General features: G+C 57.3%; 1 protein-coding gene across 1 annotated transcript; it reads right to left on the bottom strand.

Annotated features, from left to right (window-relative positions):
- Positions 1-1,508: 1,508 nt before the first annotated feature.
- On the bottom strand, positions 1,509-8,974 carry ANKK1 (ankyrin repeat and kinase domain containing 1). Its single transcript, XM_040085193.1, has 8 exons — positions 8,787-8,974; positions 6,603-6,897; positions 6,089-6,240; positions 5,238-5,287; positions 4,998-5,153; positions 4,696-4,814; positions 3,759-3,804; positions 1,509-2,854 (listed from the first exon to the last, which is right to left on the bottom strand). Exons 1-8 carry the CDS (start codon positions 8,972-8,974, stop codon positions 1,509-1,511), a joined length of 2,352 nt encoding a protein of 783 aa, XP_039941127.1.
- Between the last annotated feature and the right edge of the window lie 13,064 nt (positions 8,975-22,038).

The following is a 22,038-nucleotide window of genomic DNA, read 5'->3' as shown; positions in this document are numbered from 1 at the left end:
TCTGCAAGAGCGATGTATTTCCCTCGTGCCTTCTTAATCCCCTGTTATTTTCATTATAAATTTAATTAAGCTCTTGTGGAGAACATTCCATGACATACGAGCTGAGTTTTGTTTTTCTGCCGGAGCGGGGACAGAAAGGAGCTGCTGAATTATGTGGCAATTGGATTTCTTTTTTTCCTGGGTAAATATTTCAAATGACACCGAGCAGGGGAGACATTTGCTGAATCAATACAGCTGAAGCTGAGGGAAGGAGCTGCACAGGAAGGTCTGAGCATCCCAAGAATTCCTTCCAGCCAGGCCTTTCCTCCTCGGACAAAATTAGGGAATATCAAGAGCAGATAATCAGGGAAATGCCAAAGTTTTTGGGTGGGTTTTTTTTTTTTGGTGGTTGCAATAAAAATTCCGGTTTTTATACTCCCTGCAACCCAAATTATCACCAGCGTTTCATTTCATAGCCTGCCCAGCTCCCCACTTCACCAATGGCAAATGTTAAACATGAATCATTTCATTGCAATTTATTTTAAATGATTTCTGAAGGCTCTGGTGCCAAAGCAGAGTGAAAAACCGGGTTTGAATACAATACACGTCGATACCTTAAGTTAATATAAAATGAAAACGAAATTAGCAGAGGCCGGGCTTTTTAACCCGTTTAATCTCACGTCGTCAGGCAATAACAGCTCTCCTGCAGAGCCGGGGTTGTTTGTTTCTATTTCAGCCTCTTCCCAGCTCCAGGCCGTGACAAGCCATCCTCCCGGCAGGCGCGTTTGGGGACGCTGGGGAGTCACAGCAGGGCTGTCAGAGCTGCGCCGCAGTGCTGCTCGCTGTCACGACGGAATCGCATCCACCAGGAAGATGTTTTTCACAGCTCTGGGACATCTTCCTGAAGGAGACCGGGAATTGTTTCCCCCCTCAGGGACACGACTCGAACCTTGACCTGCAAGCAGCCAGATCTCGTGTATGACTGTTCTGGAACTTCTGTTCCCTGTGCTGCATCCGTTCCAATACTCTCTACCAGTGATTATTCCTCCCTGCCTTGTTTTATTTGATTCTCGTTACGTACAGAAAGGAGATGTCAGGAAATCTGACACGTTGCTGTGCCAGCAGCAGGTGAGAATCTCACGATTCAATTCCCACCTGTGCCTGGGCCATTTTACACCAATTTTCTCTGTAGGAAAACATGGAATAAAAGCAATAAAAGCTGTGTGTGCGCTGTGCACAGCTTCGGCACTGCCTGCGTGAACAGGGGCTGCATAAATCCCTGCTCAGGAAGGATTCAGCAGGAAAGCACTGCCTGAAGTATCACCAAGCCAAAACATTCTACGAGCTTGGAAAAGAACTCGTCATCAAATACCTTCATTTTCTTTTACTCTCTCGGTGTTCACGCTTAAAAACTTCCATTTAAAAAGGGGAAATATTTTCCTGTAATCACCAGGTGACAGGAGGAGGTGCTTTAAGGCGTCACACCTGATGTGGGGAAGCTCAAGCCTCAAATTCCAGAGATGGCGAATTTACAGATCCGTCCTTCCTGGGATAAGCCTGGGCCTGGGAGCCTTGGCATCGTCCAGAGTCCTGTTCCCAGGTTTGCTCCCCGGGGACTCCTTGCCCTGGAGCAGGGCGATGACGTTCTCCCGCTGGTGCCTCACCGCCAGCTGCAGGGCCGTGCACCCAGTGATGTCCTCCACGTCCAGCAGAGCCCCCGCCTTCAGCAGCGTCTTGATGATGGCCATGTTGCCCTTGAGCACCGCCAGGTGCAGCGGGGTCCGGCCCACCTTGTTCCTGGCGTTGACGTCGGCGCGGCACTCCAGCAGGTTGATGACGCTGAGGAAGGAGCCCCTGAGCACGGCGAAGTGCAGGGGGGCCCAGTGGGACCTCTCGGCCGTGTTGGGGTCGGCCCCGCAGCGCAGCAGCTCGCCGACCACCGCCTCGTCCCCGTAGCGCGTGGCCAGGTGCAGCGGCGTCCAGTCCATGCCGCCCTTGGCGTCCAGCCGGGCGCGGCTGCCCTTCAGCAGCCGGATGATCTCGACGTGCCCCTTGAAGGAGGCCAGGTGCAGGGGGGTCCAGCCTTTGTCCGTCCTCAGCTCCACGTTGGCCCCGTATTTGATGAGTTTCTCGCAGATCAGGTACTTGCCCCTGACCACGGCCAGGTGCAGGGCGCTGTAGTGGTTCTGGTCCAGGCTGTTGACGGAGATGCCGTTCTTCAGCAGGTACTGCACCACCCGGAACTTGCCCCTCTCCACGGCCACATGCAGCGGCGTCCTGAGGTTCTTCTGCTTCCTCTCCAGGTCGGCTCCCTGGCTGGCCAGCAGCTTGACCAGGCCCACGTGCCCGAAGCAGGCCGCCACGTGCAGGGCGGTCTTGCCGTCCACCTCCTGCGTGTTGGAGTCGGCCTGGCGGGACAGCAGCACCCGCGCCACGTTCTCGAAGTTGTTCTGGGCCGCCAGGTGCAGCGGGGTCCAGCCGTCGCGCTCCTGGGCGTCGACGCGGGCCTGGTGGTCCAGCAGCAGCCGCACCGTCCTGTCGTCGCCGTGCTGGGCGGCGAAGTGCAGCGGGGTCCAGCCGTCCTCGTCGGCCGCGTTGACGTGGGCGCCGTGCTCGATGAGGACGGAGCAGATCTCGGGGAGCCGGCGCTGCACGGCCAGGAGCAGCGGGGTGCAGCCGCAGCCCGCCGCGCTGTTGACGCCGGCCCTGCAGCTCAGCAGGAAGCGCACCTTGCCCGCGTTGCCCTGCATCACCGTCAGGTGCAGCAGCGTCAGGCCGTTCTCCTGCAGCCGGCCCGGCTCCTCGGGCGCCAGCTCCTCGGGGCCCCCGGCCTCCCCGTGCGGAGGCAGGGCAGGAACGTCCTGCTGGTCCTTTCCTAAAGGCAGGGATGCAAAACGGGGAGAAAGGAGTGAAAAACTCCCGAGAGGCGAGGGACGTCGGAAGCCTGGAAGCCGAGGATTTCAGGCTTTCTGTGCTGACAGGTGCAAGCAAGCACTATGCTTGACCTGAGGCCGTGGAACAGCTCCCAAAATTGGGTGATAGCACTGGGGTTATGGGTGTGGAGTTTGAATAAATTGTGTGATATCACAGGGTGCAAAACATAGAGTCTAAGGTTTCGGTATATGGTAATATATATAAAGCAAGATGGAGGATTTGGGGAAGTGGCTAGATTCTTCTTCTTTCACCTTTTTCTTCATGGGTTTGGGTGGTTTTTTGTAATTGGATGAAAAATTCTGCATTGAAGACCAGGGGTGTTTGGTTATTGGGTGAAAAGCATGAACAGTATAGGTGTCACCTCGTTATTGGGTAATTAGCGCTTAAAAGACCTTGCAAAGAGTTAGAGACAGAGACATTTTTCACCTTGTTAGCAGAACTCACAACCTGTGAGACTGTGCTATAGGTAAGAATTAACAGAGTCCGAACACAAAAACTGCATCCGGCGCTTAAATCCCGGCTCTAAGAGAAGAAAAAAAGATAAAACCCCCGCAATTTAATGGTGCCCCATGTGAGGATTGAACTCACGACCTCCAGAGAGGGAGAGCTTGTGATTCTTTGCAGAATGACATGAAATGAAATCATTTGAGAGATAAGGAATGGACATGCACTGGGACATTTGCCCTCTCTCTCACAGTATCTATTTCCTGATTAGTTCATTCTCCTTAACTTAAAATGTCACCCACATGGAAAACCTTCTGAGCCACATCCTTCTACAACAAAACAGACAACTTTTATCGCTTCTCTTTCTTTAATTTCCAATCCTAAAGCCGGCCTCTACTTACCCCCACTCCTGGTGTCTCGGGGGAAGGCGAACTCCTCTTTGTCACTCTTGTTTTCAGAAAGGAGGAAAGAAAAAGGGTAAGACAAAATGTTTATTTGCATTCTGTAATGCTTGCACAAAGTGTCATCATTTGAGAGTTTTTTACCCCATCCTGGTTTTGCGCCCAAAACTCAGCTAAGCCAATTACGACACAGCAGGAACAGGGGAGCGTGCAGATGATCTCTGGATATCCATGAGCTTTTCCTCCTCGTGCTCATTTGCTCCCAAACACAGACATAGTCTGCTTCCTGACTGCATGGCAGCATCCCAAAATGACTTCCTTTGTTGTTTGGGGACCCCCAAGCCCCCACCTCTTCAGGCCCCTGGTTTCTTGCAAAGCTTGGCAAAACCCTCTAAATAGCAATAATTCCCAGCTCCTATCTCTCCCTGTTTTCTATGCATGATTACTGCAGTAGCTGGGATTACATTGTGACTATCCAGAAGCCCGGCTTTTTTTCTTAGCCAGAGAAACATGGGGATTTAAAACTTTCTTTCTCTCTCCCTCTCTCTCTCTCTTTTTTTTTTTTTTTTTTTTTTCCCAATTTTTTTTTTTTCTGTATGAGTTGTTCAAACTGGAACACCCTCAGTTTTGTGCCACAAACAGAACCCTGTGATTCTGTGTTGCCTTGAGTTTCCTTTAGTGACTGAAGCCACCCTGATAAACCCACTTCACCTGAGCAGGTCCAGAAAAGAGTTTTCCTCTTGGACTATTTATCATTTAGTGCATTTGTTAATCAATTTGCAAGTGCCCTATCCCCATAAATGAATTACAGAGGCACAGGCTGTGCAGACACCCTGCGAAGGTGCTGAGGTGCACCTTTGGGAGGGGAAACAGCCCGCTAAGAGCAGGGAGCAGACTCAGTGGAGTTTCCTGAGCAGCCCAGGGGGGTTCCCCTCACCTGCTGGCCCCTGGAGAGGGCCGGTTTGTGGGACATCTTCCTGACCAGGCGCTCGTTCTCCGGGTCCTGAACCAGGCTCTGGATCAGCGCCAGCAGCACGTCTGTCTCCACAGGGATATCTGCCAGGGCAGAGCAGGACCCACGTGGGAAGGGAGGGAAAAGGGACGAGGGGGATTTGTGACAGCAAAAGGGCTCCAAGCTGTCAAACCTCGGAGATGGAACTGGGAGAACTGGACACAAACGTATCCCCAGCTCGTCGCCCCGTGGGGCTGACCCTTGGCCAACCCACAGCCCAGCCCCACCTGCAAAGCTTGGCCTCTGCTTGGGGTCCTGGTCCCAGCACCTCTTCATCAGGTCGAGCATCTGGTGGCACTCCCCGGGCCAGTCGTCCCTGACGAGCTCCAGCCCCGGCCTCTTGCCCGCTGCCACCTTCACGATGATGGCCATCATGTTGGCCCCTGGGGAGAGGCAGCACGCTCTGGGTGCATCCCCTGGGAAAAGGGCTGGGATCAGCCTCCCCCAGGTGCAGGGCTTGCGTTTACCTGCGTAAGGTTTCTTCTGCATGAGGACCTCCCAGATGACGATCCCGAAGCTGCGGGAGAAGAGAGGACATTAAATGCACACTTTGGTTCTGCCTTCCTGGGAAATGAGAGGGTCAGGAAGGGAAGGATTTCACCTCCCAGAGCAGAAGGGTTTCATTTCCCAGGCCAGAAGGGTCAGGCCTTATGACCCTGCCCCATTAAGAGTGGGGTCATCACCCTCCAAAGGGTCTGTGCAGGGAATGCATGCTGTGGAGCCTTTTCTGTCAAAGTCAGGCCCTCAGTGCCTTTTTTCCCACTTTATTCACATTGGGGTTTAGAGCCCTTGACTCCTGCAAGTTCCTGTGGCCGTGCAAATCATCCTTTCCCCCTTGCCTTGGGTTACTCTGTGCTGTAAAGGAGCTGAGGGATTTCCAGACAGGGACACGGAGCTCGTGCGGATGTGCTGCGAAGCTCCTTGCCCAAAAGGACAAAAGGCAAGTTGAAATCTCTTCTCCAGCAGTCCCTGACCAAAATGAAGCTGAACACTGAGGCAGATAAGCCAACACTGGAATTGTTTTAAAATCAGCCTCAGCAGCGACAGATGAAAGAGCAGCACTGGCAGTTCTGGGCTCTGACCTCACTCGTTTTTATAGGAACAGGCTGTGATGGCACCTGGGGCCATGCAGCTCCCTTGGGAGGGTGCATTGGGATGATGATTGTCCTCCCTCTCAGCCTCCACCACTGAGGCTGGGGCACCCCAGTGTGCTCCCTGCGTTCTCTGAGGCAGGAAATCAGAATTTAAACCAACTGAGCCCCCCCTGCTGTGTGCCAGAGCCCGGGGCCAGCCCCGAGTGCCCTGGCTCAGCCCTCACCTGTACACGTCGTACTTGATCCCAGGGGGTTTGCTGTTCTGCAGGAACATTTCGGGGGGGATGTAGCTCAGGGTGCCCCTCAGAGCTGAGCTCTCGATGTACTGCATCCTGCTGGACTGCTCCATCCACTTGGACAGCCCAAAGTCGGAGATCTGCAAGCAGAAGCAGGGAAACTGCCCCAAAATTCTCACGCTCACTCCTCCTGCTGTCACCCGGACATCCCCACGTCCTTTGGGATCGGGGTCAGGAGGGGCTGTGAGCAGCTGGGACTCGATAAAAGCCTGACAAGCTGCAGCCGCTGAGTCCAGCTTAAATTCGCAGTGCTGGCCCGGAGTGCCTGCGTGATCTGGAGAACACCGTGTAATTTGCTCACCAGCCGCTCGTTAAACGCCCCCCAGGTCAATCCTTCAGGGGGTGCTCGCGAAGAACCTGACTGAGCGGGGTCCCGGACTCGCTCGGCAGAGCTAACCTCGCTCCTGCTCGAGCAATAACCAAGGCAGCGCCGAGGCCGTACCTTGACGTGCATGTTCCCATCCAGGAGGACGTTCCCTGGCTTCAGATCCAAGTGCAGCAGAGGAGGGCTCATGCTGTGCAGGAAATTCATGGCCAAGCCCATCTCGTGGATCACCCGGAATTTCAGCTGCCAGGACATTCTGTGGGTGGGAAGGATTCTCTCCAAGGAGCCCCTGGCCATGTATTCCATCACTATCCCCAGGGGGCTGTTGCACACCCCGTAGATGGTGACGATGTGCTGGAATTTGATTTTCTCCATCTTGCTTGCCTCCTCCATCAGACAGTTCATGCTGGTCCTGGAAAATTGAGAATAAAAAGTAAAAAAAACAAAACAAAAAAAAACCCAACCCAAACCAAACAAAACAAAAACCCAGTGGGAGCAAGAAATTTTATCAGTTGATTCACAGGCTCAGTAACTCTGTAGTAACTTAGTGACACCCAGCCTTTCTGAGGATTGCCTACCCCAAAACAATTCATCCCAAATTCCCCTTGAGTTCATGATAATGCAGCCACACAGTGCTCTTTTGCAGACTAAAATCTGACATGGAAGGTGCTGTGACTCCTCAAAACGAGCTGAGGTTTATTTGGGCAAAATCAGCCACCACAGGGAAAGAGATGAAAAACTCCGTGCTTATTTCAACCCGTGGCAGTGGCGACAGAGAGCCTGTCACTGTGGTGAGACGGCTTTCGGCTGCCACAGGGCAGGGTGAGATGGGAGACTGGCGAGGAATCCTCCCCTGAGTGGGTGGGGAGGGGCTGCGATGGAATTCCCAGAGGCTGCCCCATCCCTGGAAGTGCCCAAGGCGAGGCTGGAGCAGCCTGGGATGGTGGAAGGCGCCTCGGCAGGGACAGAATGAGCTTTAAGGCTCCTCCCAACCCAAAGCACTCTGTGATCCCCTAAAATTCCCGGTGTTTCCCTGGCAGCAGGATGCCAGGAGCAGGCACAGCTCCGTGTCACGCCTTGGCCGCTCCCGCAGCTCCGCCTGTGCCCGCAGCTCCTGTCCCTGGGCACGGTGACTCTGCTCCCAGGGGCATCCCGGGCACGTCTGCTCCTGGCTGCCAGCTCTGGCAGACCTGTTCCTCCAAATTCTCCAAAGTTTCACCTCTCCCGACCTGCTGAACGGGTTTGGGGTGCCCGGGGTGCCTCGGGAGCAGCCAAGCAGCAAAGTGCCAGGAGTGCCTTTAAAAAGCACACCCTGGGAATGGAGCTGAGCTGCCAGCAACCAGGCCAGGCCAGTAACTGATCTAAAATGGTTCAGCCAAGCAGAATTGATCTAAAATTGATCTCAATTGTTCAGCCAAGCAAAATCTCCCGCCAGACTTCCTCTAGCAGGCTCCTCCCGGTGAGACCTACCCCTGGCTTGAGTCATCTCAGGTATTTTTACCACAATTGATAAGACACAGAAGTAAAATTGATTATTTGACTTTTTTTTCCCCCTCCATAAGAGAACAAAATACAAATGCAATATCTGCAGAGCAAACTGAGGACAGTCACTGCTCATCCTGAACTCAGTTGTTGTCAGTAACAAGAAATCACATGAGAGTGAGATTTTTATCCAGGCAGGATCCTTCCAAATTGAAAGGAATCAAATTTTCAGCTAAATCACTCCATTGACTCTGCTGTTTTCCCACAAGCTCTGCCTGTATGGGATGTGTTATCAGCAGTGGTTTGATCACCTGGCCCTGCTCCATCTCCAGACATGAGGTGGGCACCAGAAGAGTCTCTGCAGGTGAGAGACACAGCAGGAAGCAGAGGGGAAAGAGATGTCTGGAGGCTACAGGAGCCGGGCAGCAAAACCCGCTGTAAATCCTCTGCCCCGCGTCTTTAAACCTGGGGATTCTGGTGATCAATTCGGTTTGATTGATTCACATCAGCCCCAGTGTCCAGTGGAAGCAGCGAACCAGGCACCAGGCTGCTTTTATCCATGTTTAAGGTGCTCGGCCCCAGGTTTCAGCCCTGTTCTGTTCCCCGTGTTCCTTGTGTCCCTTTGCTCATCCACACACGGGACAGGGCAAGGCAGAAACCAGAGCACCTTTGGGCACCCAACCCTCGTCTTCCCAAGCAGCAGAAGCTCTTCCCTGCAGAGTTCCATCCCCAGATCCATTCCGGGAAGGCTCCAAATCCAAATCCAAATCCACCCAGACCCATCCGTCTGGGACGGGCAGAGAGCGGGGCTGGGGTTACCTGTCCGCGCCGGAGTCCTGCAGCAGGAACGGGGAGCACTTCACGGCATAGACCGTCCTCCACCTCCTGTGCTTCACCTGGTACACGTGGCCAAAGCCCCCGCTGGCCACCCGGAGCCAGCCATCCTCGAAATCCTCCTTGCTGAACACGGTCAGGCTGCCCAGGGGCCGGCCCCGCTCCGCGCTCATGGCACAGCTGGCAGCCTGCTCCGTGCTGCGGAGGCACGCAGGAGCTGCTCCTGCCCTGCCCTGGGAGGTGCCGATCCACCTGAGGGGAATCCTGGCACCTCCTGTCAGCTGCTGATCCGCCAAGAGGTGGATCCTCGGCGTCGCTGCATCCTCGGCGTCGTTGCATCCTCGGTGTCGCTGCCTGCAGGTCACGCAGGAGCCTGGGAATGGGGCTCTGCTCCCTCTTATCCAGCACTGGATGGGCAAATCCTCAAGGAATTCCCGGGTGGGAAACAATGGAGAGAAGAACCCTTCAGGGACTGATCGGTGCTGAGGGTGGGATTCCTCACCTGAAGGAGGGGAAGTGGGGCTTGAAGGGAACAGGGAAATCCACGAGGGAGAATTGTACACGAGAGACGTGGGAAACACTCCAGAAGGAACAGAGGGAAAAAATATATCCAGAAGTGGCTGGATAGAGAGGTGGAAAACACCCCAGAAAGATGAAAAACTGAATTAAAAAAAAAAACAGAAGTGGCTGGATGGGGAGGTGGAAAACACCCCAGAAAGATTAAAAACTTGAGTTAAAAAATAACCCCAAAACAAGCTTGATGGAGAGGTGGAAAACATCCCAGAAAGATAAAGAACAGGAAAACCCCCCCAAACAACCAGAACCAGTACAAGAGTGTGTGAGACTGAGAAAGAAACCTCAGCAGAAATACCTGAAATGTGGCAAAGCAGAGCAGTTCCCTCAGGGATAAAATAAAATCTGCGGTCAAATCCCTGGAAATGGGTGTTTGGAGGAACGAAACCTGGTCAGAGCAGTTTAACCCTCACCGTGTGAGCAGCGCACAGGGCTGGGAAGGAGTTTAAAAACTCCTGACTGGATCTTGTGCATTCGCGTCTTTAATGCCTCAGCTCTCCCTGGAGGTAGCTCGGTGTCAAATACAAGCTGGTGCTGATTTCCTCAGTGCTACTGCCATACAAATAATAATTAGCACTGCTGCGGGTTAGTTGTCTCACTGCCAGGAAGCCTTGACCTGGGATTTTTAGTTCTGTGGCAGAATCTTGAGGAAATCCTCGGAGGCAGCCTGACCCAGGTGGAAACGTGAGTTACTTCTGTTGCACTGACACGAGGGGCTCTGGCAGTGGGCTCCCTTCTTTTAAGGAAAGGAGGGGGAAAAAAGGGAAAAAAAAGCTGTGCAGCCTTTTAGGGAGAAAAAAACCCAATTAGAAGGTGATTGCTGCCAATTCCCTGGCACTGCCCAGGAACTCCCCACCCTGCTCCCCTCCCCTCCTGCCTGCTGAAACAATTTTGGAGCTGAGGACCAGGGACCCCACTCCCTCAGGGACAGGCACAGACCAGACAAACACTGCGATGCTCAGGTTTATTCCAGAGTTCAGGGCGAGGGGAGGCACCGGGGGAACACTCAGTCCGCGGCTGCAGCGGGGCAGAGCTGCTGCTCCTCTCCCTCCCCGCATCTTCCAGGCGCGTTTCTGGGCAGGCAGCTCGGGAACGCCGCAGCTCTGAGGGCAGGAACAGCCGTGTTCACCCCCGGCACAGGCGGGTCCCTCCCCGCTGGTGCCTTTCCCTGCTCTCTCTCACGGTGCTGCAGCTCCTGCCACTCCCCACGAGGTCGCTCAGTTCTTCTCCACCAGCAGCTGCTGCAGGAGGTCCTGGACAGGATGGAGCAGCCCCAGCTCCTCCGGGACAGGGGGATGTGGGGCTGGAGGGGGCTCTGCCCTCAACCCCAGCGTGCCCCCAGGGGAGCCCTGTCTGTATCCCCCACGCTGTGGATGCGTTCTCCCAGTGCCTTCCAGCAGATCCCAGTCTGGTGCTGGAGTCCTCTGGCCCTTAGTGGGGACTTGTTGGAGGGAACAGCAACAGGACTGAAGGAAAGGAGGAAGGGGTTTGGCTCCTGGGGGATGAGAAAAGCTGTAAAGCTGAGGGGACACAGCTCCGGAGCTCTTGGGTCCTGTCCCCACGCCCAATTCCATCATTTCCCCTCCACTTCTCCCTGGTGGCTGGCTCTAGCGCACAGCCCTGCTTCCACTGGGCTCTTCTGCCCCCCGATCTCCTCTCGGCTTCCCCATTTCTGTGCCCAGCCTGTGCTGGGCTCTCAGCTCTGCTGTCCCTGGCAGCTGCAGCACTGCACAGATTCCTTCTCTACCCTGCACTTCGTGGAGCCGCTGGTGCAGAAGGAAAGGAAGGAAGGAGGGAAGGAAGGAGAGGCGGGCTGGGAGCAGAGGTGGCATCTCCTGCTCCCTGGCTCAGCAGAAGCTCTACAGAAGCAAAGCAATTCCAGCTGCTTCTCTGGTGGCTGGGGGAGCTGGAGGGGATCACAGCCCGTGGAATTCCCCAGGCAGGAGGTGTCGGCTGGGCTTGGCTCTGTGCCGGTGGCGCAGCCACAGCCCCATGAACGCGCTGCCCAGGACAGCGCAGCCGGTGAGGGATCCCAGCAGGACGGGCAGCAGCACGGCAGGACCGGCACCTGCACACACAGGGAGGGAATGGAGCAGTGAGAAATGTTCTTGGCACGAACAAATAAAGACACGAGCAGCTAGGGATGGTGCCGGCGGGTTTTGAGAAGTCTCTCATGTTTTAGCAGCTCGGTGTCGCTCTTTCCTAATAGCTATAAACATTTAATTAACATTAGCCAGCTTCTGTATTTCACCTATGAGCACTCCTGACCTGTGGACAACCTCATTCTGCACCAAAATGCTGCAGTTCTTTACAGGCAGAGAACTTTCTGAGTCATTTTTCACCCCTTTCCTCCTCCTAAAACTTCAGTTCCTTCCCGGGGTTCATCTGGCTGTGTCCCTGGCTGGAGCTTTGATGGATGTGACACTGATTAACCCCCACATCTGGGATCCAGGGAGGCCAAAGCAAAGGCGAGGAGTTGTTGGGATATAATCTAATCAAGGCAGTTATTAAAAATGCGCTGGTTTTCCTGCAGCAGCAAAAGCTGAGCAAAAACCTCTGCGAGGGAAATAAAACCAGGAGAGCCCCACCTTCCACTGGCTTGTACAGAAACCTGTTGTTCATCCTCCAGACGGGCCCCAGGGAGACCAGGCTGTGCGGGTTTCCATGGCTGGTCCTGTCACTGGGCTGGGGAAGGGGCTCCACACTTTCCAAGCAGTCCTGGGAAAGACATGGAAAACACCTGGAAGTGTCCTGAACAGAACCTCGGCTCCTGGGGCAAAAGGGGGAGAAGACTCCTCCCTCATTCCAGAAGGGGAATTGCCAACCCTTGGACCAGCACACACTTAATCTTGATTCCCTAATTCCCTTTCCTTGGGGTTTTCCAATGATTGCCCCCATGAACTCCTCTCCTGGACTTTAACAGAGGATTGGGTGGCCACGGGGTGACCTTGGTGTGAACCAAGTCCTGGTGTGAGACTTGGGAAGCCCCAAATCCCTGCTGAGCGCTGCGGGGACAGAGGCACCCTCAGTACCTGCTCACATCCCGGCTGGCCCGGCAGGCACACCCTCAGCTGGCAGTGCAGGTAGGCCACGGACTGGTTCAGCATCTGGAACAGCTGGATGGAGAAGCTGGCGGCCCTGGAGCTGCCACCCTTCAGCGGCTGGATGTGTCTGCACTCCCAGGGCAGCCTGGCGGGGACAAACAGCAAACAGCTCCAGATCCCAGCTCTCCCTGACCACTGCAGGATCCGCTGGCACAGCTCTGCTCAAACCCCACACCACACCCCTGCATCCTCACCCCAGAGACGGGAAAATCCACAAAGCATCAGCATCCCGGGCTGCGCCTGCCCTGCTCGGAGAGCAGCAGAGGTGTTTTGGGAGATCGGTTCTGCTGCAGGGTGCCCATCAAGCCCTGAGCTGCCTGGAGCACACATTTCACACCCCGGTGGGTTTACAAACCCCGGGTAATGAATCCTCCTGTTTCCCTGGCCTCGGGCGGAGGGTGGGACACCTCCAGAGGGTGGGACACCTCCAGAGGGTGGGATTCCTCCTCCAGACGCTGGAATGGGGGTGTGGGGAAGCCTGGCTGGCACCGGGATGTGCCACCCGGCCGGGAGGGGATGCTGTACGCCTGCGACAGCACCCGGGGAAGGTTCATTTCCATCAATCCTGAACGAGAGGGGATTTTCCCCATTCCCACCTGCGGAAGAGGCAGCACTGCGCCCCCGCAGCCCCGGGGCTGGCGGAGGGGCTCACGCAGCACGAGTGGATGTGGAGCAGGGCCCGGCTGCCGTTGCTCTGCAGGGCCAGCAGAGCCACGAAGGTGTCGTGGGAGGGCTCGGAGCCGGCGGTCCCGGGCGCGGTGTCCCCTGCGGGGCTCAGGCTCAGCCGCACCGAGTGATTCCCGGAGCCGCACGCGTCGCTCACCACGGCCAGGCTGGGGAAAAAGGGAGGAAAGGGGATGGGTTGGAATGGGATGGGATGGAATGGGATGGAATGGGATAGAAGCCAGGCGGGCTGCAGCGGCAGCACCCAAAGCACCCGGGCAGCCGCGGGGGTACTTGCCCGTCCAGCGCGGTGACCTCCGAGCGCAGCTCCCTCCTCTGGTGCCAGTCGCTCCGCGGGGCTCCGGGCTGCGGTGTCACCGCTGTCCCCGAGCCTTCAGCCGCTCCGTCTGTCGCCTCGCTGGTCCTGCCCTCCTCCTCTGCCTCCTCCGTGCTCAGCAGCAGCCCCTGCGCTGAGGCAGTGCCCGCAGCATCCGGCCAGGGCTGCCCGGGGCTGCCGGGGGGCTGCCGGGGGCTCTCGGGGGGGACACGGGTGGGGTCCCTGGCCGGGAGCAGCTCATTAGTGCCCTGATTAACGAGCCCATTAGCAGGGACAGGGCTGGAGTGACCAGGGCCCAGTTCCAGGGCATCCTCCTCCAGAGGGTGAGATACGTTCCCCAGAGGGTGGGACACCTCATCCAAAGGATGGGATTCCTCCTCCAGAGGGTGAGATGCGTTCTCCAGAGGGTGGGACACCTCCTCCAGAGGGTGAGATACGTTCTCCAGAGGGTGGGACACCTCCAGAGGCTGGGATACCTCCTCCAGAGGGTAGAATATGTTCTCCAGAGAGTGGGATACATCCTCCAGAGGCTGGGATATGTTCTCCAGAGAGTGGGACACCTCCAAAGGCTGGAATACATTCTGCAGAGGGTGGGATACATTCTCCAAAAGATGGGATACCTTCTCCAGAGGGTGGGATGCCTCCTCCAGAGGGTGGGATACCTTGTCCAGAGGGTGGAACATCTCCTCCAGAGGGTGGGATACATTCTCCAGAGGGTGGGACACCTCCAGAGGGTGGGGTACATTCTCCAAAGTGTGGGATACCTCATCCAAAGGGTAGGATATGTTCTCCAGAGGGTGGGACACCTCATGCAAAGGGTGGGATCCATTCTGCAGAGGGTGGGATATGTTCTCCAAAGGGTGGGATACGTTCTCCGGAGGGTGGGATACGTTCTCCAGAGGGTGGGATATATTCTCCAAAGGGTGAGATACATTCTCCAGAGGGTGGGATATGTTCTCCAGAGAGTGGGATATGTTCTCCAAAGGGTGGGGCACCTTCTCCAAAGGTTGGGACACCTTCTCCAGAGGGTAGGATATATTCTCCAGAGGGTGAGATACCTCATTCAGAGGCTGGGATACGTTCTCCAGAAGGTGGGACACCTCCTCCAGTCTGTGTGATGCCGGCTGTGCAGCAGACGCTGGTGCCCGTGTCAGCAGCAGCCTGGTGGGTGCTGCCTCTCCCCCTGCTGCCCCCTCCGGGTCCCCCTGTGCTGCAGGGAGCAGCCCCGAGCGGTTCAGCGCCGCGCGTGGGTCCGGCGGCAGGGCTGGGGCGGGCAGCGGGGGCAGCTCTCGGGGCGGAGCGGTGACACCGTGCCCCGGGGCTGCAGGGACAGCGGAGCCCGCTGCTGCAGCCTGGGCCGTGCCCTGTGCCGCTCCGGGGTGTCCCCCCAGGGCAGGGACAGCCCCTGTGGACACGGCTGCCCGGGCTGGGGTTAAACCCAGGGCTGCTGAGGGGGGCTGTGGTGTCCCTGAGCCGGACACGGCCCGTGGAGACGCGCTGGTGCCCAGGGATTTAGCAGCTCCCGTCCTTCCTGCGCTGCTGCTGGTTCCGGTGGGCCCTGTGCTTTGTCCCGTGCTGGCCTGGGAGAGCTCAGCGGGAGCTGGGGCAGGAGAGCTGGCAGACACCACTGCAGGGCTCACCACAGCCAGAACACTCCCAGAAATCATTTTCCTTTGGACCTCTGTGGAAAACGGAGCCTGCCCTGGTGCCGGTGTTGGTCTCCGTGTGGTTATAAAGGGCTGAGGCACACTGGGGGTGAGTTCCAGCTCCCAGCGTTGAGTGAGACGAGGTTTTCCAGCAGGGATGGGGGTCCGAGCTGCTGTGGCAGGCACAGGGACCCCAGGCCGGGCTGTGCTGCCCACGGTGGGATCGCTGCGCTCCTTCCCAGCTGGAAGCACGAAGGAGGTGCTGGGAACACCTGGAGCTGGCAGGAGCTCGGTGCCTGGGAGCCTCTCAGGGGTGGGCTGCAGGGGTTTGGTGCTGGGGAGTGCCCTGGGCAGGGGCTCGGGGGGCAAACACCCCGTGCAGGGGGCACGGGCTGCGCTGGGGGTGGGCACTGAGCCCACCTGCCCTGCTGCCCCTGAGCTGCTCCCAGGCTGGGCAGGCTCGGGGGAACCACGGGGTCCCTTTGCCGGCAGGAAAGGAGCTCCAGGTGAAGACTGCGGCCTCTCAGTGGTGGAATACACTCTGGGGGATGATCGGAGGCTCTGGGGGGACAGCGGCTCTGGTGGCACGGGGGAGGCGCCAGGCTCTGCTGCCAGGGAAAACAAAGCGGTGCCCGTGCTCTGCTGGGGATGGGCAGCAGGGATCTGCATCTCCTCGGGCAGCCCGGGCGTGCTCTGCGCTGTGGGGCTCATCCCGAGCTCCAGCACACGGCCTGGGGCTGAGGGGACAGCTGGGGACAAGCCCCTGAGCGCTGTGGGAACGGCAGGAGCCGGCTCTGGCTCAGGATTGGCCTTTTCTCTCTCTGTTGGCTGCTTGGGCACAGCGGGCAGGGCAGTCTCAGCTCCCACGGATTTCCCAGTGGGATGAGAGGGACTGGTCCTCGCTGGGGTACCCTGGCTGCCCCCAGCTGTCCCCAGCCCTGTGGCCGGGTGGGCCATGCTGAGGTCACCCTGAGGAGAGGGCAGCGCCTGTGGGTGCGCTCTGTCACTGGGCAGCAGGACGAACACAGGCCTGACCAGGACCAGGCTGGACGGGCTCAGGTGGAGGTTTGCAAGGTCCAGCGCCGAGGAATTGGGTGCTGCCAGGATTTGCTGGACGGAAAGCAGCCCCCCAACACTGGAATTCGGGAATTCCGAGGGGAGAGGGGAATCCTGCACGGGCTGCAGGCAGATCATGCCGTCAGAGCTCCTCAGCACAAAGGACAAGTGTGGGGACGAGGGCAGCAGCGTCGGGGGCTCGCCTCTGCCTGCGCTGAGGTTCTTGGCACCTGCATCCAGGGACGTCCTGAACTGCTGCACCAGAGCCTGTGCCAGGGCTGCTGGCACCTCCCTGGGCACCCCTGGAGCGGGAGGTGCTGTGGTGGAGCCGGGATGGCTTCCCTGGGCACGGGACGGGAGCAGGACACCAGCAGGGGCTCCCAGGGTGGGGCTGGGAAAGGGAACTGCCTGGAGCCTGTGTGCTCCAGAGGGGCTGGGGACGGGGCTGGCTGCTGGGGACACTGCTGGAGAATCAGTTTTGGGGACAGGGCTGGCTGCTGGGGACACTGCTGGAGAATCAGTTTTGGGGACAGGGCTGGCTGCTGGGGTCAGTGGAGAAGAATCAGTTTTGGGGACAGGGCTGGCTGCTGGGGTCAATGGAAAAGAATCAATTTTGGGGACAGGGCTGGCTGCTGGGGACACTGCTGGAGAATCAGTTTTGGGGACAGGGCTGGCTGCTGGGGTCAATGGAGGAGAACCAGGTTTGCTTCTTCTCCCTGTGCTCACCTGCAGCACCCCAGCCAAGGCTCCCCGAGGCACAGGAGGGGCAGAAGCTCCTGGGAGCTGGGGCCCAGAGCCAGGGGGTGTGGGTGAGGTGCTCGGGGTGTGGAGGCCCACGGGCTGCATCCCAGCTGAGGCACCAGGAGGCTGAAGCCCCGCTGGGATGGAATCCCAGGGCTGGAGGTCACCGTTGCCAAAGGTGGGCATTCCTGGAGAGAGGGCAGGGGTGGCTTCCTTGGACTCTTTAGTAGCTGGGGAAGGTTTTAATGTGGAAATCCACAGCTGGATGAATGAGGGTGAGCTCGGAGAAGGCTGGGGGCCCTCAGGGGAGGGAGATTTTCCAGGTGTCCCTGTCACTGCCCAAGGAGCTGCATCTCCTCGAAGTGCCATTTCCTGAGAGCTCCTGTCGGTCTCTGGGGGAATGTGTTTGGTGCAGTTGAGAGCCCTGTGCAGGGAGAGGGGCTGTGGTCCATCGCTTGTGCCAGCTTGGAATGGAGAGGGAAGGAATTCGGCAGGAGCTGGAGCTTCCACCAAGAGTGAAGAAGAATTCAGGCTGCCTGGTGGGAGGCTGTGAGGAGCAGGCAGCTGGGCTGGGTGTCCAGAGCCGTTTGTCGCAGCTGAGGTTGAATTTCTGCCTTTGCTGCCTGTGGTTTCCCGCTGCAGAGACGCCAGAGGGGAGAGCTGGACGGGCTGTGCTGTTCTGGGAGAGACGGAGCCCGGGTGCGCCGGGGCCGGCTGTGCTGGCACTGCAGAAGCTGTAACTCCAGCATCCAAGCTCAGGGTCCTGCTCAGGTGGGCAGGCGTCACCCCTGCTGGGGGGCCAGGCTGGGCTGGAGGGCTCGTGTCCGTGGCCCTTTTCCCGGTGGGAAGCGTTCCCGTGGGCAGCCAGCCCTCCCCTGCTCGTCCCAGAGAAACCCCAGCTCCGGGGGGAAACGCAGATGCTGCCATTTCTCTTCTCGGCGGATGAAAGTCGAGCCTCGGAGTCAGAAGAGACGTTCTGGGACTCGGCAGCTCCCTGTGCTTGCTGCCAGGAGGGGAAGAGAGGGCTGTGACCGAGTCCTGGTGCGTCCCTGCGCTGGGAAAGGGCTGGGGCAGCCCGGAGCTGGCACCGGCAGGGCTGAGACCAGCCCCAGGAGCACTTTCCGGTTCTCTTTGCAGCGCCGGAGCTGTGGGGGCCCGTGATCCCTGTGCGGAGCCGCTCCAGAGCTTTCCAGGGGCTGTGTGTCCATCCTGGGCTCTGGAGGCTGCGGCGTGCAGCGGCTCAGCCCCCGCCAGGCTCCCAGGCACGGCTCCAGGCCGCAGAGCTGCTCTGCTTGCAGCTCTCCCTGCCTGGGACGCGGGGTCAGAGGCTGCTTCAGCGGTGGGATCAGCTCCGGGGCTCTGGGAGGGAAGGGTCAGCTCGGCCCAGGCACCCTCGGGCAGGGGCACGGGGCTGCCCTGGGCAGAGCTCAGCTCCAGCATCCCGCTGCCAGCGCTCCTGGAGGCACCTGGGGAACGAGAGCAGGCCTCAGGCTCAGCTGGAGCCAGCCCTGCACTGCTCCAGCAGCTCGTGGGGACAGCTGGGCTGAGCAGCTCGGAGGCACCCGGGACACACGGGAGCTCTGGCACCGCCAGCCCCAATCCCAGTCCCAGCCCCAGTCCCAGCCCCACTCCCAGTCCCAATCCCAGTCCCAGCCCCATTCCCATTCCCTTTCCCATTCCCATTCCCATTCCCATTCCCATTCCCATCCCCATTCCCATTCCTATTCCCATCTATTCCAAAGCCCATCCCTGTTCCCATCCCCATCCCCATCCCCATCCCCATTTCCATCCCCATTCCCATCCCCATCCCCATTCCCATTCCCATTCCCATTCCCATTCCCATTCCCGTTCCCATTCCCGTTCCTATTCCCATCTATTCCAAAGCCCATCCCTGTTCCCATCCCCATCCCCATCCCCATTCCCATTCCCATTCCCATTCCCATTCCCATTCCCATTCCCGTTCCCATTCCCGTTCCTATTCCCATCTATTCCAAAGCCCATCCCTGTTCCCATCCCCATCCCCATTTCCATCCCCATTCCCATTCCCATTCCCATTCCCATTCCCATTCCCATTCCCATTCCCATTCCCATTCCCATCTATTCCAAAGCCCATCCCTGTTCCCGTTCCTGTTCCCATCTATTCCAAAGCCCATCCCTGTTCCCGTTCCTGTTCCCATCTATTCCAAAGCCCATCCCTGTTCCCATTCCCATTCCCATCTATTCCAAAGCCCATCCCTGTTCCCGTTCCCGTTCCCATCTATTCCAAAGCCCATCCCTGTTCCCGTTCCCGTTCCCATCTATTCCAAAGCCCATTCCTGTTCCCATTCCCGTTCCCATTTATTCCAAAGCCCATTCCCTGCTGCCGTTCAGCCCCCCAGGAAGGACCCAAGGCGCTCAGCAGCCAGAGGAGCCCCCGATTTCCACGGGAGATCCTTTCCCGGGAGAGGGAAAGCCCCAGGCTGGCCCAGGACAGGCTGGAGCTCTCCACAGCCAAGTGAGACTGAAATAAACCCCGAAGAGCTTCACCCCTCCAGCGGCATCCCAGAGCCACCGGGAGCCTGCTGATCCCTGCGGGGTGTCCAGGCAGCTGTGCTTTGACACAGAGCAAATCCTCAACCCCACAGCAACCTCTGGAAAAGGCAGCCCCTTGGCTTGAAGGGTCATTCTTGTCTCCACACATTTTACTTTTCTCCTGTCCTCACATCAGAAGGTTGGTGTTCCAAATGACACCTTCCAAACCAAACCACAGGCTAAAACGCATTTTACTCCCCAGAAAACTTTAAGCATTTTTCCTTAGGCACCTGCTGGGAAGGACAAGAATCTAAAACCTTAAGTGTTATGCGTTTAAACCGTGGAGTTTTGGCATCTTCACAAAGAGAAGAAAATCCTTGATTAGGTAGAGAATTCGTTGCCACTTCCCCAGTTTATCTTTCCTGAAGAGAGCAGCCTGCCTGAGGACACGGCACTGCTTCCAGCAGCCCGGTGAATGCTCACAGGCACCCAGCGGGGGGAAAGCCGGGGCTGGAGCCGGGCTCTGAGCGACAGCAGCCCCGGGAGCTGGGCTGGGGCAGCAGCACCACAAACCCAGCACTGCTTTCACGCTGTCAGGAGTATTTGGCAGGACAGCTGCTCCCAAAGGAGAGGCAGCACAAGGTGTCAGCACCAGCCTGACCCTCAGTGCTGCTCGGAATCCCTCGGGAAAAGGGATTTTTAATTTGTTCTCCCCTAAAGAGGCAATGTGAGCAGCACAGCAATGTCCTGATGAGGGGCCACTCTCACCAAATGAAATCATTTCACCCAAACCCTGCACAAACAGGAGAAGCTGCTCCTTCACCCCAGAGCTGCCCGAGCCTGGCGGCACGACACCGGGAGCAGAGAGAAAGAGGCAGGGAAGCAGCGATTTTTGGGACCAGGACAAAGCCCATCACCACTCACCAGACAAATCCAAGAGCCCGGCTGCCAGCAGGACGAAGATGGGGAATTTTTCCATCATCTCGTGGAGCAGCTCCGGAGCCATCCCGGTGAAGAACATCCCTCCTGGAAGCAGCTCCCTGAGGAGCCACCGCTGCCTGCCAGCGTGGGGCATCTGCTCTGAAGGGCAGAGGGTTGGGTTACTTTATAAGAGCTTGGGTCAGACACCAACCAATAACCTGATCCAGGGAAAAAAATCCAAAACCCTGCACCAATTGGAATCCATCGGTTTTCAACGAAACAGCAGAGCGTGGTCAGGTGGATTTTGTGTCCGAAAGGTGGGAAATGTGGCAGTGGGAAGAGTTAAAACACTCCCTGGAGGGCTGGGGGAGGATGTGGAGGGGCTTGGATGCAGCCAGAGGAGGGGAACAGAGCTGGGGCAGCGCTGGGAGCGCCTCCTGCGAGGCTCAGGGCTCCGGGATTGTCCTCTTTGGAGAAAAGGAGGCTCAGGAGAGAGCTCCTGGCTCTCTGCAGCTTCCCCAGGAGGACACCGGAGGGGAGGTGCTGAGCTCACTGGGTATTAGGAGGCATGTTTTAGCCGAGAAGGTGGTCAAACCCCGGAAAGGCTTCCTGGAGGGGGTTGTGTGCAACGCCCTGAGCACTCTTTGGCTCCTGTTCAGCCCCGGAGCGCTCAGGCAGCTGCATTGGGTGATGCTGTAGGTCCTCTGTAACTGAGCTGTTCTGTAATTCCGATTTTTTTGCCAGTTTGTGCTGATAAAAAACATCTCCAGGGATCAGCCTGGATCCCAGGGGGGAATGGAAACCACAGTGAATCCAGCACAGAACTCAAACCTTCCCGAGAGCCCAGGGACAGCCCAGAGTGCACAATCACAGCCACACTCTTTTTTTTTTTTAGCCACAACCCCACCCCAAACCTGTAAATATTCCCAATATTGCTGGCACAAGCAGCGCCCAGCGGGAATCTCTCGGTGCCAGGCACGCAAACACGGAGCCAAAGGTGCAGACAGGCTGAGGGGACAGCAGAGAACATCCTGACACAGCCCCGCCTGTGTGAGGGCACCGAACACCTGAGCAGGAGGCAGATAAGGGCCCCAATGACAGCTGGGAGCAGCAGGGACAGCCAGGGAGGGCGACAACAACAACAACAACAATCCTGCAGGCTGAGGCTGGGAACCCAGCAGGGAGCTCAGCCGGCAGCCAGTGGGAAATGCAGGCACGGAAAATTCTCTAAACCTCCTTCAAACACAGCAGGGAACACAGGGCTCCACCCGAGACCTCGCAAAAACCTCGCAAAAGGCTCCCAAATTTAGGGACCACGAGCAAGATAGAAACACGTTAAGCAGGTGGAAGTTTTAAGGTTTTAAAGTTTAAGATATAAAGGTAATAAGAAGGTTTTAGGGTGTAGTTCTGTAGGAGTGTGCGTCACTATAGGATTGGATCAAATTCTCCTCATCGCAGCAGGACGCGTGACACAGTTTAATTATTATTAAATATTTCACACCAATTAGCCAGTGGTGTGAAAGCCAAAACAACTTGTGTGGCAGTAGGTTATTTGAAGGTTAATTAACCATTAAAAGCCCTTGTAACCTGTGGTCTCGTGGTGTATGAGGTGAAGACGTTCTCACCCTTGAGGAGACTGCAGAACACTAAATCACACTTTGAGATATCTCCCATCTCTTAACATC

Source organism: Hirundo rustica, chromosome 23 (genome assembly GCF_015227805.2).
Source record: "Hirundo rustica isolate bHirRus1 chromosome 23, bHirRus1.pri.v3, whole genome shotgun sequence".
NCBI classification, from domain to species: Eukaryota; Metazoa; Chordata; class Aves; order Passeriformes; family Hirundinidae; genus Hirundo; species Hirundo rustica.
This window is presented reverse-complemented; position numbering and strand designations above follow the sequence as displayed.